At 35.5% G+C, this 20,614-nt stretch overlaps 1 protein-coding gene across 5 annotated transcripts in view; it reads right to left on the reverse strand.

Annotated features, from left to right (window-relative positions):
• The window catches only part of oxr1b (oxidation resistance 1b), a 97,897-nt gene that overhangs the window by 26,577 nt on the left and 50,706 nt on the right, over nucleotides 1-20,614 (reverse strand). For all 5 annotated transcript variants that reach the window (XR_015516126.1, NM_001045203.1, XM_087294868.1 and 2 more), the window contains 5 exons: nucleotides 15,642-15,749; nucleotides 13,487-13,603; nucleotides 5,594-5,749; nucleotides 3,267-3,451; nucleotides 2,218-2,879 (listed from right to left, as the gene is read on the reverse strand). Coding sequence is in view for 4 of the 5 variants with exons in the window: in NM_001045203.1 (NP_001038668.1) it covers nucleotides 2,218-2,879; nucleotides 3,267-3,451; nucleotides 5,594-5,749; nucleotides 13,487-13,603; nucleotides 15,642-15,749 (1,228 nt within the window). In the remaining variant the exon portion in view is untranslated. The remainder of the gene's footprint in view (nucleotides 1-2,217; nucleotides 2,880-3,266; nucleotides 3,452-5,593; nucleotides 5,750-13,486; nucleotides 13,604-15,641; nucleotides 15,750-20,614) is intronic.

A 20,614-nucleotide genomic window follows, 5' to 3' on the forward strand; every position in this document is an offset into this window, starting at 1 on the left:
AACCATTATGATAAATAGAGTTAAAATAAAAATAAATAAAATATTGAATATAATTAAATAAAAAGTGTAAAGTTTTCTTGAGATTATTGTTGGTAAATTGTATAGGTTTTGGTCAGATTTGGTTGCAATACATGAACAAAGAAAAATTAAGACCTGTTAATAAAAGATTTAAGACAACACAATATTTCAGTAAATTTAAGACTTTTTAAGACCTAAAATTTAGATTTTAGGATTTAAGACATTTTAAGACCTTTTAAGACCCTGCAGAAACCCTGTGTAAAAAAAAAACTGTGAAAATTTCCTTGCTCTGTTAAACATAAAGAACTTTACAAGAGGGCTAATAATTCTGACTTTAACTCTTTATGCATGGAGGATTCAACACACGCTGAATAAGCTGTCATGTTGAGTGAGCTGGTGTTGCTGGCGTGTTGAAGAGAAATAAATAAATAAATGGAGCAAATGAAATGTGTGCATCTACAGCCGATCGTGCAAGACGAAGTGGAAACGTTATTTTTAGGGCCGTATCTTCATTAGACTGCAGCGGGATCATATGTAGGCTGACACTTCAATATGTTTGTAACTTCTGTTATGTCATCAAGGATTGGATATCTTTTATATAAGCAATACCCTTGGGAATGAGCTACAATAAAAAAATCTGTTTCACTTGCTTTTTCTTTTCCAAGTTTAAAGTGAAACAAGATTGCAATGGAAAAATAGTATTTTCCTTGATTTTATTCTTTGTGAAACACAAATGGTACCAGCTTTTTATAAGTTTTCTCACCATCAGAGGAATCAGCTATACCCTGTCCTTACAGATACACGTGTACTAAAAATGTGATGTCAATGATTAATTATTTGAGTCAGGACTATAGGAGGCGGTCAATTTTTCACTTCAAAGTTTTGTCTTTTGCGTCACGAAAGTTTCATATAGCTTTATGCTCACCAAGAAGGCACTGATTGATCAAAATACAGTAAAAACCAAAACATTAGTCCATTCATCACTGTTTTTCTGATATTCATTTCAGAAATCCCTGTAATATGTACTGTATTTTTGATATAAAAAATGATTTCCAAACACGTGTAATTAAAAATAACATTTTAAAGAGATTGAGGGATAAAATTATAATTATCCATAGATGCATTAATTAACTTATAGAATGACACATAAAAGTAAAAAGAATGATAAAATGACAGATGAATATAACAAAAGATAGATTAAACAATAGATAAATAGAAAGACAGATAAACAGAATGATGATGGATGAATGTTAAAAAAGATGGATGGATAGAATGACAGACAGAAAGATAGATAGACAGATAGATGGACAGATAGACAGACAGACAGACAGACAGACAGACAGACAGACAGACAGACAGACAGACAGACAGACAGACAGACAGACAGACAGACAGACAGACAGATAGATAGATAGATAGATAGATAGATAGATAGATAGATAGATAGATAGATAGATAGATAGATAGATAGATAGATAGATAGATAGATAGATAGATAGATAGATAGATAGATGAGTTGATGGATGGATTTATGAATAGATGGATGGATGGATGGATGGATGGATGATAGAATGATAGATGGATAGCTAGAGTTATAGAAAAATGAGAGATAGAGATAGACAACGTGATAGAAAGAATGATGGATGGCAAGAGTAAAATGGATGGATGGATGGATGGATGGATGGATGGATAGACGGACGGACGGACGGATGGACGGACAGACAGACGGACAGACAGACAGACAGAGAGATAGATAGATAGACAGACGGACGGACGGACGGATGGATGGACAGACGGATGGAGAGTAATAGAATGATTGATGGATAGCAAGAGTGATAGAACGATGGATGGATAGACTGGGATGGATTGAAAGACAGACAGTGATAGAATGATAGATAGATAGCTAGAGTTATAGAGCAATGGGTGGATAGAGATAGACAAAATGATAGAAAGATAGAAAGATAGATAGATAGATAGATAGATAGATAGATAGATAGATAGATAGATAGATAGATAGATAGATAGATAGATAGATAGATAGATAGATAGATAGATAGATAGATAGATAGATGGATAGATAGATGGATAGATAGATGGATAGATGGATGGATGGAATCAGCCTACAAACATTCATGAAGACTGAATAAAGGCAGTGTTGTTTTCATCTGTTGATCAGTCGTGTGCTAACAGTAGTTTTACCTTCCTCTGCACTCTTCAGTCCCTCTTCAGCTCCAGGCTCAACAGCTGCTGTGGAGTCACTGTCAGTCCTCAGCTCTCCCTCCTTCACATCACTGCTGGCCTGCAGACTCTGATCCTCCAGGCTCTTCTGAGTCTCCTTCACAGCATCCTCCACAGCCACAGTGTCTGAACACAGCGACTCAGACGTGGTGCGTGATTTGGGCTCATCCCCAGATTGGTCCCTCTGTACATTCTCCAAAACATTCTCACATGACTCCTCATTGAAAACATCAGTAGTGTTCAGACTCTGCTCGATGCCACTATCCCTCCACCCTACTCCCTCTATCTGTCCAGCTTCTTTTACATCCGTTCCGCCAGCCGATGATTGATCTTCGGTCACTGTGGCAGCCTGGTTGATGGTTTGCACCGATTCTGAAGACGCTCCAGAGGATTTTATCTGCTGCAGCTCATCCGAAGATGTTGCGAGGGCATCGTCGCGGACTGGAGAAAGCTCCGACTCGGTGAAAACATCTTCAGATAGTGATGCTTCAGTGCTGCGAGGGGCCGTGCTGGCACTGTCGTTGCCTGTCTCACGGATTCTGTGTGCTGCGTCGGCTGCATTGAGACGTGGAGCCCTCTTTAAATGGCTCACCTCGCTTACTGAAGGCTCCAGCTCTAGATCTCTGAAAAAATATTTATTAATGTGAATTGCATGTCCTTCATTATAGTGTGTAATATTCATAAATATAAAAGATCTGCACGGTTTAAAAGATCAAAGATTAACAGACTAAGAGACTCCTAAAATAAATAACTGATTCTGAAATTAGTTGTTAATAAGTCCGGTCTTTCTTCACGCTTAAACCTAAACAGCATCTGAATTGAGCCAAAGGCACTGTATATTTGTAGTTTTGGCCTATAAGAGTTTGGTTTGTGTTGTTGACATGTCAAGATGATGAAGTTTTCTGTGCTACGTGCACAAGTGTATGGCAATAATATGGTAAAAAGGAAACCCTAAATAAAATAATAATAAGAAAATCAATGGAATAGAATGAGAAAATCTAGAAACGTACGGTGGCACAAACTCTCTGAGCCTGACGTCGGTGATCTCTCTGCACATGGCTGCGGACTGAACCTCCTCCAGTGGACACATGATGCCGTACTCCTCACAGCCTCGCTCCTGCACCAGCCGGTCAGACTTATGAGGGTCAAACATGATGTTGTTCGGGGTGACCAGCAGCACACCGCTCACTATACCCTGAAACACAGAGGAATGAATGCCAATGAAATATAAGTGGACAATACATACTTTCATGTGGCTAGACTTGATTATCAGAGTATTGTATAGTGATCATTTTGACCACAAACTGTCCACTCAGACAGGAGGAGATCAACATTACATTTAAACCAACCAAGTGCTATTTATGGGTAAATCTGAAATCAATGACAAATCAACATGGACAAAAGATTCAACATGGAGACATAACTAAGGTGTAAATATATATTTATTCATTTCAAATATAAGTTTTAATTAGGTAAATAATTGCAGCACACTATGCTAAGTGAGGGACCAAAATTAGACATAACAAATATTTAGGTATTTAGACAAAAAATACAGTAAAACAGAAATTATGAAACATTATTACAATGTAACACAACTATTTTTAACACATTTTTTGATGAAAAGGCTCATTTTTAAATTTATAAAACCTGATTTAATGCTTTTGAAAAAAGCCAGCTTGAGCTGCTTTTAATATTTTTGTAAAAAATCATTACTAATTAAGGCTGCATTCAAAAGTACTGTCAAAATATTAATATTATGATATATTATAAGTTTTTTTTTACGATTTACATATTTACAGTGGGAAAAATAAGTATTGAACACGTCATGTTTTTTCCTGGGAAAAATATATCTACAGGAGCTGTTGACTTGGAATTGAACCAGATTTGAACAAAAACCCAAACAAAACAGAAATAAAAATAAAACAAAACAATAAAATCTGAAAAATTAGGAGACAGTTCACAAGGAGAAAGTGCTGAACTACTGAAATGTGTTCAATACTTTATATGAAAGACTTTTTGGTGATGGCAGCTTAAAGACACCTCTCATATGGAGAAGTCACATGAATTGCTCAGGTGTGAGTTTTTCACAGACTTCAACAGAGTGTTAAATCTTGATGGTTCATGCTTCAGGTGATTGGCTGGGCCATTTAAGCAGCTTTATTTTCTTTCTCTGAAAGCATTTGAGAGTTTACTTGGCTGTGTTTTGGATCATTGTCTTGTTGAAATGTCCACCCTGGTTTCATCTTCATCATCCTGCTAATGTATATGTTGGACTGAAGGAGCTAATAATCATTTACAATGACGAAGGGCAGAGGGTTGCTGAAGAACTACTAAGAGATTTCAGCTGCTGTCTGGGCCTTCACTGCCTTTCTACAGCTCCCTTTCTTCATGTGTTCAATACTTTTTCCTGTGTCATTTCATTTTATTCAACATAACTTCATTTGTAAACTATTTGTTTTCTTTGCATATTTTGATCTCTGTGGATGTTACCAGAAGAATTTCAAGTCATCCAGAAGAATTTCAAGAACCAGCACCTTTATAAATATGTTTTCTGAGAAAAATGGTGACATTTCACTACTTATTTCCCACACTGTACCACATAAAAATCCTCATTCTGATTTAATTCAAATGTCTTCTTGTTTAGTAGATTTAAAAAAATATTTCTGTGATGACAATTTTAAGCATTTTAAGAACTGTTATTAAATAGCATTAAACAAATATTAACATTTTACTCAAACCCATACTCAATAAATCCAGAGAAACTGCGAACAGTCTCTTAACTTTTTCCAAAGCTCTATAAATATGTGAGTGGATGCACAAAAATAATAAGAATCAATAACTTTTGGCCTCAAAAACACTTTTCATTCATTCATTTTCCTTCAACTTAGTCCCTTTATTCATCAGGGGTCCCTATAACAAACTGAACCATCAACTTATCCAGCATATGTTTTACACAACTGATGCCCTTCCAGCTGCAACCCAGTACTGGGAAACATCCATACTGCATGTCTTTGGACTGTGGGGGAAACCAGAGCACCCGAAGGAAACCTACGTCAACATGGGGAGAACATGCAAACTCCATACAGAAATGCCAACTGACCCAACCAGCACTCGAACCAACGTCCTTCCCTGCTGTGAGGCGATAGTGCTAACCACAGATCCACCATGTCACCCCAAATACTTTTCGCCCCAGTGAAAAAAGTCACAAAAACAATTTTTAACTCAGCACAAAATAAAAAAAGATCACTGCAAAACCCCAAAACTAATATCACACTAGAACACTTCACCTCACGCCTGGTAAAAATCTGTATATCTGCCAATTTCCCCCCACACTCACCTTGCCATCAGTGATGTACTTGCAGTTCATTTTCAGGAACTTCTCAGTGAGCGCCTCTTCCTCCTCGGAGGTGGACGACACCACTCTAGCAGGCCGCGGGGGTCCGTGAGCCAGGCCGGTGCTGCTGCTGTGTCTGCGGTGGACATGGTCTAAACCCTGGTGGGAAGAAGACGGAGTGAAGAAGAGCTCAATCAGTGGAAGCCTTCGCCACATCACACTGAACACGGCCCAATCCTGAGCTCTCACACACACACTCTCACACACATACACCTAGTCATCATAACAACAACAACTGGAAATAACAACCCATTAAGGCATAAGGCAGGTCCCTGGAGGCTTTTCTACTGTAAGAGAGCTGACAGGCAGAAACCCGGGAGACTGAAGCAGGTCTCCTAACATGATGCTGCAGGGGTTGAGTGACTGTCAGCATCTTTTGTGTGTGTGAGGAAGAGAGCTTATTATGGGACAAGAAAAAGGAAAGTCACTGCTCACTGAAAGTTGCTGCTGACACACCAATACAAATCCAATGCTTTTTAAAAGGTTACTTTCAGCTTTACAGAATGCTGCATGCATTGCAGCAGAATCCCGAGCTGAAATGTGAACAAGCTGATATTTATAGAAGTCTGTTCTTGAAACTGAATGAAAAATAAAAAAGGGTTATTGTGACTTTTTTTTAATCTCGGAATTGTGATACAAACTTGCAAATCTGACTGAGATGAGAAAGCGCATTCGCTATTTACAGGACGCAAAGTAAGTTTAAGTGGAAAAAATTAGCATTTCACAAGCAAACAGTTAACAGTTTTTTAACAGAAAACTGTTAAACAGAGCATCTACTGTGTGAGAATGAGAGATAATGGAACTACTTTAACATTCGCTCTTGGATAGGGAAACCTTTACGCACAGACATCAATTAGTCTATAAATAAATACTTTTGTTTGTTAAGCGCAAATATTCGTTTCAAAACTATTTCTAAATTCAGTTCTAATTTCCAGCAAACAAATAAATGAATAATAATAACAAAATGTGCTCAAAAACCTGAGTTATATCCTAAAACACATGCTGTGCCCCATATGGTCTAAAACCTGACAGGTGGGCAAATCTAAGCTTGTTTTTAATAAAAAAAATATATAAATATGGATATAATAAATAATACTGCTAATAATAATAACATTATATAAAAGCATATTGTTATCAATGAACTGAAAAAGCCTCCCGAGATGAAGAAGACATAAAAGCAGTGGTTTTTCATATTTATGCAGGCTAGAAAATAATATGTTTTGTAATATTTTAATCCTTTATATTTATATTCTATATCTATTTTTATTATATACTATATATATCCTTAATATTTAATTTTTTTCATATGTAAAGATATTTGCCTATTGCTCTCTTGTGCGTATTAAGCAGTGCGTAAGCGAGGCGCAACTCTGCGCTGGAGTTTAGACCGGGTTAGTTTTGGTCTAATGAAAAATCTATAATAGTTTCTCAAAATAGCAACGCGCCGGCGGTCCGCCTCAGAACGCCTTCCTTTTTAGACCAGAACGCCTGGGCGCACAAATGAGCGCTAATGCATTTGCTATTTAAACAGCGTAGCGCAACGCCTCAAAACGACTCTTGCACCAAGCTGAAACTACCAAATGACTACTGCGCCGCTTTGCGCCACACTGCGCCGGATGTATGATAGGGCCCTAAAAACGTTTCCAGCATTATCTAACATGTATTTAACATTAAAGAGCCCCTTTTATAGGTTTTTAAAAAATGACCTTCTATGTAGTGTGTAAAACAGCTCTTAGTGAAGTGAAATATCCAGCTAAGGCTTAAATCTGAAAGTGCACAGTGTTTAAAACCATTGATTCATTTATAAAAGAGTCGACTTAAAGTGCTTCAAATGAATCGTCTTGATAACAAGTCTTTAGCTGTTTCGGCATATTGTGGATACAAAACATAAGCCCCGCCCAATTGTTGCGCAAGCAAATCCGGGAAAACTGATATTTGCGGCCCCGTCCACAAACAGTAGCAAAGAAAAAGAGGAACACAAATACTGTAGCAGACGCCGGTTGAATCAAGTCGTGAAGACGCTGTGCTCAGCTAGATATTATTGGAAGTTTGAGGGAAAAGTTAAATGTTATTTTCTCAACCCAAAGATGAACATGTGGTTGAGGTTTATTCATGCAAAAATACCTCAGCATTATAGCCCCAGCCTTGTGCTGCGTTCCCGTCGTTATTCTGACGAGTGCTTCAGCTATCTACACGCTTATAACGGGGGATTCGTCAGCCGTTTGTTAAAGGATCAGAAAAGACTATTGATGGGCCTTTGTCAGAGCTCGACAGGAATTTTACAGTAGGAGGGGAGTTTTCCAGGATAAAAAACAAAACAGGCGGGTGGCGGGAGATGATTCTGAAATACGGGAGATCGCAACAGACTAGCATCTGTCGAATTAGCACAGATCAGCTTTGCGCTAAGGAAGGGTTTGGGAACAAATGAATTGCTGAATGATTCATATGGGAGTCGCTGGGATAATTAGGTAAAAATAAATGCAGATTATAAGACAATGAAACAGTTTTTTGACCTTGCATGCATATCAGCCTGTTGTTGGAGACCATTACAACCAAAATATGACCTCTTTTTAATGTATTATAGGGGCTCTTTAAACATCAGATATTTACTGTATTTTTGATCACACAGATGTAGCCTTGCTCAATATAAGAGACTTTTTTTCCTGTAAGACCTCATATTATTGAACAGTAGTACAATATTTCATTTATAGCATACATGAATCCTGTAAAAACACAACAACATCACAGTATGTTTTCTGCAACACATTAATATTACATTTAGACAAGTATATAAATGTTCGGCTGCAGTGACGGACTGCTTTGTTTAGACTCTATCATCAGTATGCAGAAATGCATAAGTGTATCATGAATATTGCATGAATGTTCACGGGACAGCGCACATTTTCATGTAACGTGATGGTACTGTAGCAGTCGATACTCCATTAAAAAGACTTCTCTGTGAGATGCATGCTGATACGCGGATGCATCTGAAATCTTTACAATAGCCTGCGCAGTATTATTTCTCATTTTGTCATGGTTGGCACTCCATACAATGCGCATGCTTTATCTATTGATGACTCATAAGGAAATGCAACACGACCAGTAAATCCATGACCATATGGAGCCGGAACTGCTCACAGGGACACACACTAATCCAGCAGAGGTGACACAATTCATTTGGCAACCTCAAAATGGCAGTCCAGGACACAAATAAACCCCTTAAAACACACAAGAGCACAACAGCTCAAATCGTAACCTTGCTGATCTTTCCAAGACATCTTTCTGTTTGTCATCCAGCATCAGCAACGAGGGACAAATATAGCCAGGAGGAATGCAATATATCTGAATATAACAATTACTGGAATCTCTGGCTTCGCAGAGGAAACAGCTCTAGCAAGAGAAATTCATCACCTCCCTCTTGTGGACACAAATTTGGTTATGAAAAGAGGAAAAGAGCTTAAAAATTAAAAAACAGTTAATAATTACTTAACCTTATGATTTTCCAAACACGTGTTACTTTTAATGTGTATTATTTATGTATATTTTAGTATAAAATAGTATATATATATATATATATATATATATATATATATATATATATATATATATATATATATATATATATATATACACACACACACACACACACAAGATACTGTATTAAAATAATGTAAAAAATGTCTTGTGTTCATAATTAATGTTCTTCGGAGCTTAAAAAACATTTAATACACACACACACATATATATATACATATACATACACACACACACACATATATATATACATACATACAAAAAAACTAAACAAAATAAAACTAAAACATCTAAACAAAAATCTAAACAAGCAACCTGAATACATAAATAAATTAAATATTATTGTTCAGTAAAATACTACACATATAAACAAGGGATGCTCCGATTTATCTTTTTACCGAAGATCAGTATCAGGCGATAATAACATTTAATGACTTGACCGATACTCGCTGATCTGGCTGATCTCATGAATTGATCGCAAGTGTTTGTTTAGGAACACTAGCATAGGAAGATGCATGAACATACCCAGGTTATACATACAGCACCTACAACACGTGAGGAGGTAAATGATAAACAGGGCCAGACGGAATCAGCGGTCGTTTTTTTGCTATTTCTGCTGAGAATTTGCGGATTTATTTTGGGAGTATCCAGCGGAGTATCATAACTAAAACCTTAATATATAAAATAAAAAGTAATAAATTACTGAATAAAAACTGAATAAATACAGATTTACACATTTACTCAAGTAAATAAAAAGAATTAATGATGGGCAAAAAATCTGCAGAAATCTGCGGAATTTTGTGGAAAATCTGCGGAATTCTGCGTGCGCAGCTAAAATGTATTTAGATGTGGTGCGACATCGGTTTACAGCTTATTGGTGCGACTCCCGCAAGTAATGGTTTCTTTGTTACAACCAATGCCTATCCAGTGTTTTGAGCTGCTGTGACATAAGCAGAGCGATCGTCCCTATCTAGTGTATCCAGCCTTATAACCTCTCCCAGAAGCTCAGCGAGTCTCTCGCACATTCATAGCAACTGCCTTAAACTCACAATTTCTCAATTTTTGACATGTTTTATTAATTATTTTCTGTAAATCTGCTTCTGACGATGACATGTCCACATTAAATGGTTATAAAAGACGTATTTAAGGGATTATATGCAACATCCTTCATATATTCTCTTAGGTAAGGAGAGCTCTCCACTTAAGTATCATACTTTGAGGGATGTGTTTTATGCAGTGGCAAAGTTGTCAGAATCAGTATTCGTTATCAGCTTCAAAAATCCTGATCGGAGCATCAATATATATAAGTGCGAATTTTTAGCCCACCTGAATTATTAGCCCCCCTGAATTATTAGCGCCCCTGTTTATTTTTTAACCCGATTTCTGTTTAATGTAGGGAAGATTGTTTCAGCACATTTCTAAGCATAATAGTTTTAAAAACTTATTTCTATTAACTGATTTTTTTTATCTTTGCCATGATTACAGTAAATATATATTTTTTTCTAGATATTTTTCAAGACACTTCTATACAGCTTAAAGTGCCATTTAAAGGCTTAACTAGGTTAATGAGGTGAACTAGGCAGGTTAGGGTAATTAGGCAAGTTATTGTATCAGGAAAAAAATTAGCTTAAAGGGGCTAATAATTTTGTCCCAAAAATGTTTTTTAAAAATTAATAACTGCTTTTATTCTAGCCGAAATAAAACAAATAAGACTTTCTCCAGAAGAAAAAATATTATCAGACATACTGTGAAAATTTCCTTGCTCTGTTAAAAATTATTTGGGAAATATAAAAAAATAAATAAATAAATCAAAACAGGGCTAATAATTCTGACTTCAACTGTATATTTACACCACAAACAAAAACACCACAAACCAAAAATTCACATTTGCAATTGTAAATAATATAACAAATATTATATTAAATAAGGTCTAATGCAAAACAGTTTTTCACAACTTAATAATAGTATATTATTAATGATAGTAATATTAATAAATAAATCTTAAATATTTTTTATGCCATTTACAATGCTGAAAAACATTGCAGTGCTTAATATATGTGTTAAAATATAATTTTATGATTTCTGAAATGTAGCAAAAGCAAAAACTGAACAAAATACTAATAAATATAAGCATAACATCTGATAAAATAAAATCAGACAAAGCAAAATAAGACAAAATTAAATAAAAATAAAAAAAACAAGCAGGATTTCTTCTTTTCAAGCCAAGTTAAGTTCTTCTGAAAATATGCACATATACTGATCAAAGCAAGTCTTAAATCTCTCAATCATGCAAAATGATTGAGCCCATGGGTTTGGGCTCTGATTTGGATCTCTTGGCTAATTTAATTGGACAGGCCCAGCTCAGCGATTACAAATTAAAAAGCTAGTTAAAATAAATGAAAAATAATTTAATCAAAGCAAAAAAAATGCAAGCCAAGCAAAGCGACGATCCATGCACTTTTATTTCACTTTACATGCTCTACTGCAGAAATGAAGACGTACTGTAGATCGCATTAATGTAAAATCATGATCCAAGCCGTTTCACTTAATAACTTGCTGGTTTTTGACCTGAATAAGTTTTCATATTAGACTCAGTGGCCCTTACCGAAATCCAGCTCATTACATGGACTATTAAATTTCCCCTTTTTCTGATCCATATCAAGGAAAATATGCTTATACATCAAAATAAGCTCAAATATAAATGCAAATGCAGTTTCTTGACAAGTTCTACTGTCTCAAAACATTGCTGGTAGAACCTAATTTTAATTTATTCTACAACATGTTTTGAGTGTTGATGTGGCATATAATCACTTCACTCCTCACAATGTTAATTATAATGTCATTTAAATATCTACTAACTAATTTGTGCACAAACTTAAATGTCACATAAAACACCAACCTATATGATTAAGTGTTAGATAGCAATAGCAAAATCTGGATATTACTAGAAATAAAGTTCAGTACATACATGACACCATTGTTCTGATTTAAATGTGAGACAGCAGAACAAAAACAGACTGTGATTAGATTGGCCAATGAGATTAAAACACTGACAATTTATTTCCCTCTTAATTTTAGGTATAACATTGATTATAAAATTTTGTATGCATGTGGGACTCTTATTTTGAAAACTGGCTTAGGATGAACAGTAGAAAGCCAGCATGGAATTCTGTTAAGACGGATTGCACGTTTATTCGGCGCCACCAAGAAGAGACATAAGGTCTTCTTTACTGCATCTTTGTCTAGTTTAATGTGTACATTGTGAAATTTGCAGTGTACTTTGTAATGAGGCAACAAACACATGCAATGTTTCATGCAGGTTTATGCACCGTGTCATATCACTTAGCTCTTACTGGGATTTTTCTGAAGTGAAAGGATGTCAATAAACCTATCTGCTTAAGCAGAGGTTGATATTAATTACTGCCGGTGCTTTCAGATATGTTACACCCACAAAATACAACACTAACTACATCTCTATCTGTCCATTTTTTCAGGTATTATTATAATTTATCCTAAATTTTATCCACAACACAACTCATTTTAAGACCTAATTTACTTTCTGAGAATTAGAAGACTGCCTCAACTTAGTTTAAGTTTACTTTAGTTCAATAAAATGTATCAAATTTCACTTAAAAATGTCTATTTTGAGTTCACGTAACTTGTTTCTCGTAAAGTCTGTGACATCAAAATTTACAATGTTTATTTTGCTAGCGCACATTGTTATTCTTTAGGTCAAGAAATAAACTGTGCAAGTTAATTCACTGTAAAATGTTTTTTGCTTTAGTAATCTTCAATCAAATTCTGACCAATTGCTTCCACGTTTGGAGTGATAGTCCTTCTGTTGACGTAAGTTTAACGGCTTCAGTCATAATATCTGTAACTACACCCCTTTTACTGTTAGTTTGCAACAAGTGAATGATGCGCCAAAATAAAAGCCCTGCCCATGCTCAATATTCTGTTTCTATTTTAAGTAAATAAACATACCGAAATAAAAGCCTGAGCAACTTCCAGCTTACATACAGCAAACTTTTTATATTGTTAAGTGAAATGAACTCATTTAATTTCATTATTTGTACTGTTTGGTTTTACATCGTACAGTACTTCCCAACAACAAACTACTGTAAATCAAAAAGTACACGCTCAGCAGTCAAAAAGCATGATATACCTCAAATCTAAATCAGACTTTGGCATCCAAAACCCATGTTTCCCATATTTACACCTGTGCAGCTTGAAACAATAATAGAGCAAAAGTCCTTCAGCAAAACGACCGCTTTGTAAGATGAAGATGGAGAAGGCACTTACTTTGGTGGCCTTCTCCAGATCGGCCTCAGAGGAGGTGGGGGAGAGAGGACTGATGGGGCTGAGGGATGGAGAGCTCTCTGCGCTGGAGATATACTCCGGGTCAGGGACGTACAGCACCTAAACATGCGGAATATAAATTTATAGCATCTCACATACAAGCTGCATGAACATTTTGATTAGACAATTATAAAGGAAGCCAGGGAACAAATATGCAGTCGTAGGCAAAAGGATGTACAGATGTAAACATAACTAGTGTAGAATACTGGGAAATAATTAAATGGATCACATAATCAAGTGCAATAAAATGGAAAATGTTTTATGTTTTATAATTTAGTTATGTGTTAATGCATTTCAGTTGTTTAAAATAAAATAAAATAAAATAAAAAAATAATAAAATCAATTGAAATAAAATTGAATGAAATAAAACATAATAAAATAAAATATAAAATAAAATAAACAAACAAACAAACAAACAAAAATAAAATAAAAATGTATAAAATAGAAAAATAAAACAAAATAAAACAAAATAAAATAAAATAAAATGAATTAATAATAAAATCTAATAGAATAGAATAGAATAAAAACAAACAAACAAACAAACAAACAAATAAAATAAAATAAAATAAAATAAAATTTGTAAAATAAAAATTAAATTAAATTAAATTAAATGAATAAATAAACAAACAAAATAAAAAATAAATTAAATAAAATCTATAAAATAAAAACTAAAATAAAAAAATAAAAAATAAACAAACAAAGAAATAAAAATGAAATGAAATAAAATGAAATGAAATGAAATTAAATTAAAGATCCTGGACCACAAAACCAAAAAAGTCATACATGTCAATTTCTTTTTGAATCTGAGATTTATAGATCACAGAGAAACTGAATAATTAGGCTTTATATTAATTATTATTATTATTATTATTATTATTATTATTATTTATTATTATTATTATTTTTGGTTTGCTAGGATAGGACAACAATTGATAGATGCACATTACTAATTAGAAATTGAGTAATATTTGACAAAATAACATAATGGAACCTGATCTTTATTTAATAATCTATTGTTTTTGGAATTAAAAAAATCAATAATTTGCACACACAATGGCTTTTTTTGGCTTTTCCCACAAACATACATGTGCAACATAAGAATGTTAAAACATAACATAAAAATAGGAATATATTTTAATGGAATAAAAATACATAGGAGATAAAATAAAAGAAGTCATGTAAACATTACAAGAATGCAAAATTCTGGAGTAATAAAGCAGAAATACTGTGATGATACAACAGGAAAGACAACAAAGTAAGAACGAACAGCACCATGAATAACTAACAGTAAACACCTTTTCTAATATATACACAATAAAGCACTGCTGCGATGAATCCAGAATTATTAATTAAACAAATTTGGCTGATCCAGAAGGCTATAAAAAAACACCTGCTTGCTTTTTTAAAGCACTACCCATTTTGCCTTTGCTCAAACTTCATTACACCCAAAAAAAGTGATATTTTCTGCTGGATTAAACTGCTTTTTTAAAAATGAGCTGAATCAACAATTCTCTGTGAGACAACTTAATTGTTTTATGAGCAATCCACTTACATTTGTAAAACCAATTATGTTAACTTAATCGATTTGTGTTAGGAAAACAAAGGAATTGTGTGGAACCCAGCATTTTTTTCAGTTTAAAAGCTCTCCTCCCTCTTCAGCAAACAACTGTAGTAATAAAACAGCTCTAAATAAGAAGTCAAACACGCCAACATCAATAAAGCAAAAAGAAATTAAAGAACAATAGATCATAAAGGCATCAATTGAGCGTGTAAAGTCTTTGATCTTCAACAAACCAAAAGGACAGAAAGAAATCATTGCGCATGAACCATTTAGAGTTCAGCAATGGAGCTGTTTTCTGAACAAACACAACTTAAAAGTCCTCTAGCTCTATTTTCAGGACGTTTGTTGCCCAGTTTCTAATGCATTTAGGCTCTTATCCCTCAGGATCACTTGTTCTGAAATAGTGAAGACACCAGTTTAAGATTGCCACTCAACAAGACGCTATTTAACGTCCCCATACTACATTTTAGGCAATGAGAAAAGCAGCTGACTTGATGACTTGTCAGGAGAGCATTTGCTAGGAAGTAAAAGCATTACCTTTCCAGGGACCACAGCGCGGGAGAAGAGTTTGTTGAGCTGGACGAGCTCATTCGGAGTCGTGTCAAACTTCAACGCAATGCTGTTGAGAGTATCCCGGGACTCCACCTAGAGTTGACACACACACACACACACACACACACACACACACACACACACACACACACACACACACACACACACACACACACACACAAAGTTAGATATTATTTCATTAGCTAAAAAAACTCCCGAAAGTTTTATAAAAGAAAACATCAGCTCCGTGTAACAGTGCTGACCAAGCACTCTAATCTGTCGGAACAGCAAAAGCAAGACCCAGGTGAAAACCGACCCGTGCATTTTATGAGACGTCCACCTGTAAAAGAGCCAATCATTGCAAATTACTGCTTCCTTTGTCTCCGTCTGAAAAGAAAGTGCAATATTAAAGCCCCTTTTTTGTTTGCTATTTAAAGCATTTCATTTTCTATTCGGCTTAGTCCCTTTATTATTCAGGGGTCACCACAGCGGAATGAACCGCCAACTTATCCAGCACATGTTTTATGTTTTATGCAGTGGATGCTCTTCCAGCCGCAACCCATCGCTGGGAAACACCCATACACTCCCATTAACACACATGCACTACAGACAATTTAGCTTACCCAATTCACCTACCGTAAATCGCACATCTTTACTGTAGGAGCACCCAGAGGAAACCCACACAAACATGGGGAGAACATGCAAGCTCCACACAGAAATGCCAACTAACCCAGTCAGGGCTTGAACCAGCAACCTTCTTGCTGTGAGGCGACAGCGCTACCCAGATCCGCCCCAGACAGTAATTAAATATATTTTAAATACAATTTTAATGATGTAATTAGTAATTATTAGTGTTTTTAAGTAACTTACCCAACACTGATTGTAAGTTCAGTATCAAGATACTGTCAGGGTTCTGCCACTCTGGTCTTGTAAATTCTTGTTTTGGTGGCAGAGCTCTGACACTACCCATGTCCGGTCCTGTTTCTGTCTCTGTGTGTGCGCGCGCGCCGTCGTGGGTGTACGCAGAGTGTGCGCGCTGCCGCTTGATGTGGCCGCTGCGCTCTGCGTCCCTCAGACGCGTGCGCTCTTGTACTAGTGTTTGTGTTTGTTCTGTCAGCATCGCGCTGCTTTATTCTCGGCGCCTCCGTCTAGTTGGTTTCAGTTTTGGTTGGCGCTGAGATGAAGCATGCGCGTTGCTTATGTGTGAGCGCACGGTAAAGTGTTTATCTATCGTGTGCTCGTGTCTTGCGTCTCTTGTCAAAGCACGTGGCTCGGTGTTTACATTGTGGTCACGTGCTTTTGTCGTGTGCTTTAGTGTTGTGCTTGTCTTGTCATGAACATGCGGTTAATGAGTTCTCTCATTGGCTGCATGTTCTTGCCCTGTTTTATGTGAGCGCATGGCTTGTGTTGTCTCTCTGTGTCATGCGCTCTCCCGTCTATTGTCTAGTCCCACCCTCCTTGTTAACTCATTATTATTTAGTCATGTTCACCTGTGTGCCAATTTACCTTTTGCTTTATAATCCCCTCATGTTTTCAGTCCTGTGCCAGTTCGTTGTCTACACTCCCCTGTGTTCTTGCTCCAGTCTTGCCTTGTCTTGTCAGCCCAGCCAAGTTTGTGTGTTTTGTTAATGTTTTCCCCCTCGGGGTAGTTTTGTTTTGCCTTTTATTTTTTATTATTAATAAATACCCATTATTTCTTTGCATTTGAGTCCTCGCTCCTTTTCCCCACCACGAACGTGACAGATACGTATCAAATCATGACTTGACTTTGTCTTTATACTACCAATAACTGAACACTTTCAAATGAGCCACGACTCAAGTCCTCAATAGCTTTCAAAAGAATTTATACACTGATTACACACATGGTTTGTTTTTGAATAAAAACCAAAGCGCCGTCCTTGAGTGCCACAGGGAGATGATTGTCTGCTTTTCAAAGCGCATTCAAGTCTAAATGTCAGCTTAAACACACAAAAGATCCCAAAGAGGGATGTATTGAACCATATTGAACCAAGATGACCATTCCGTCGGAAAAACCTAAAAAGATTACCTCGCCCAATGAAAACACAAGCCTCTTTAAGCCACAAAAGACATGATTGGATGAGACAGAACATCTATAGGACAAATTATAATCAAGTACATTCAGCATGTTGACGCATAAGTGTGTTTACTGTAATGGCGACAGTGAGGAACTGGTCTTCTGGTGGCTTGTTGCCGTACGTTTTGATAAATCCCCGGGTGGCAGGATCTCAGATCACCCGATCACTCTGTCACCTGATCCAAATCATTGATTCCCATTGGGTATCGCTTACAGTCCAACAGCCGGACATAAATAATTGAGGGCCATCTCAGCGTCTGCATTCAGCTTATCCTTCAGAGAGACCCTTCAGTTAACAGATCACATATTATTTACATTACATTTAATGTTTCTGAATTTTGATTCATGCTAAATTGAGTTGAATTAGCTCAGTGTTGGGTCAAATATGGACAAATCCAACAGCTGGGTTTAAAAAAAAAGGTTAATTTACGTTTAATTAAAAAAAAGATTAAACCCATGTTTGCTTTGTTTAGTTTTGACCCAACGTTGGATTTAAACAACTCATTTTTTTAGAGTTTATGCTCAACAAGGCTAATTTTATTGAATGAAAAACAGTGTAAAATTAATACTGGAAAATGAAAAACAAATACTATAAAAATGAAATAAAACACAATAATTAAAACTGGATTCAAATTGAATGTACATGTTTTTTTTTCCGGGTGAATTTTCAGCGTCATTACTGTTCGGGGTCACATGATCCTTCACAAATTATTATAATATGATGATTTGTTGCTCTAAATCAATGACGAAAATGTCTTATTAATTTAATCTTATTATTATCATTAAAACTCAAAACTGTTTTTGCTGCTTAATATTTCTGTAGAAACGGTGACAGATTTTTACAAGAATATTTTATGAATGTAAAGTTTAAAACTAAAATAAAATAAGCTATCATGATTTTCACAAAATAATATATGTTATATTAACAAAAAATGTTTTTACCCACTGATAATAATAAGAAATGTTTCTTGATCATCAAACCAGCAAATTGGAATGATTCCTAAATGCGACACTGAAGCAAACTGAACATCAGCTCATTTTTAAATATTGAAACATAAACCACACCCTTTAATATGTCACAACATTAGTATTTTTCATTAAATCATTAAATAAATGGCTTCTTAATGAGCCTAAAACCTAAAAGAATCTTGACTATATCAAATGTTTAAAATGTAGTGTACTTGAATACACACACATGCATGTAAACAAGTATAACCATGACAAGCCAATATTAATATTTCACAACATTCCTGTTTTAGTTGTAGTTTTTCATTGAATTGTTAGAAAAATGGAGCCATAATGAGCATAAAACACTTTTTGAAACATATAAAAATTTATATCATAAAATATAATAAAATATAAACTCTTTCAAACCTGTATGTAGTGTATCTGAACACATACGTATTTTAAAAATGTGTCTCAGCCTACATTACTTGACAAACCGTAATATACATTGTTCCGGATATGATTCGATGCACATTTTAGATGACAAATCCACTAGAGGGCGCTGTCTATATTTTTGCAAATCTGAAACACATTATTAACGATAAGTTTGTTATTTATAAGGCTTAATGTACCAATCACCAAGTGAACCACTGACCTAAACCCAACCAATAGCGTTTCAAAACCAAATTTAAGAGAAACGTGCACCGCGACCATATAGTTTTACCTTGATTTTACATTGCTTTTATTTTTTTTGTGAAATCTTTGAGGTCCAATTCAAATCATAGACTCTGGTAAGTTGTTTTATGGCATTTACTTGCTGTTGCACAATTTAAAAACTGCACAAAAATGACCTTAATAATTGATAAAATGTCTCTGTAAATATCATCAGTGTGAAAAGGAATAAAACTTGAGGTTGGCCCCATAACGTTCATTTAACTGCAGTCAAACATAAGCAAATGTTTTTGTGATTTCTCTAAGATGTAGGCTGAATTTATTTGATGTTGCACAATTTAAATCTGCATGAAAATGATCTTTATTCGTTGATAAAATGTCTCTCTAAATATCATTAGTGTCAAGATGACCTGCAATCCAGCCTGTGCAGATCGCTGGTAAACACAGTTAGGTACAAATTTGCCAGCAAAAGAACTACAAGATCCAGTCATGCACTGCACACACACACCGGTTCCTAATACTGTCTGATTGCAAACACTTACAGCTGAAGCTGCTTATGGACTGATTACAGGACTATTTAAACCGCACGCATACATACATCATTGCTGAGTCTTGTTAGACTGTTTGTGAACATTACGTCGCGTTTTCCTTGTCTTACCTGATGTTGTTTTTTTACCCTCGCTTTGTTTTGTTTGTTTATTTCTGCCTGCTGCCTGCCTTTTGACCATTTGCCTGTGTATTCGACTACGACTATGGATTAGCCACGTACATTGTGACCGTTGCTTGCCTGACCATCTCTGTAAATTAAACCCTGCATTTGGATTTTCACCCCCTGTAGTCAGCGTCACTTCACATTACTATTAGCATGAAAAGAAACAAAACTTGTTGTTGGCCCCATATTTTTTAACTGCAGAGTAACATATGTTTAAGTACATTTTTATAGCTTTCACAGAAATGTAGGCTGAAGCACGTATTTTATTTCTCTTAGAACTTCCAGGTTGGACATAATGAACTGTCCAACTCAAAAAATATCTGAAAGTTTTTCAATCACATCTACTCATGAACACACTATAGAATAAAAACTCGTATGAGGCTGCTGGATGTCAACGTTAGGAAAGTAGTCCAGTGGTCGTGCAGCTCTGAAAGCATTGATTGATTAAAGCCATCAATCTTTGGTCAGAGGGCCACAAATCACTATGATTGGTAAGTGTGGACATTAAGGTGTGCAATTACAGAGGGAAAGTGT

Source organism: Danio rerio, chromosome 19 (assembly GCF_052040795.2).
Source record: "Danio rerio strain M-AB ecotype USA chromosome 19, GRCz13ab, whole genome shotgun sequence".
NCBI classification, from domain to species: domain Eukaryota; kingdom Metazoa; phylum Chordata; class Actinopteri; order Cypriniformes; family Danionidae; genus Danio; species Danio rerio.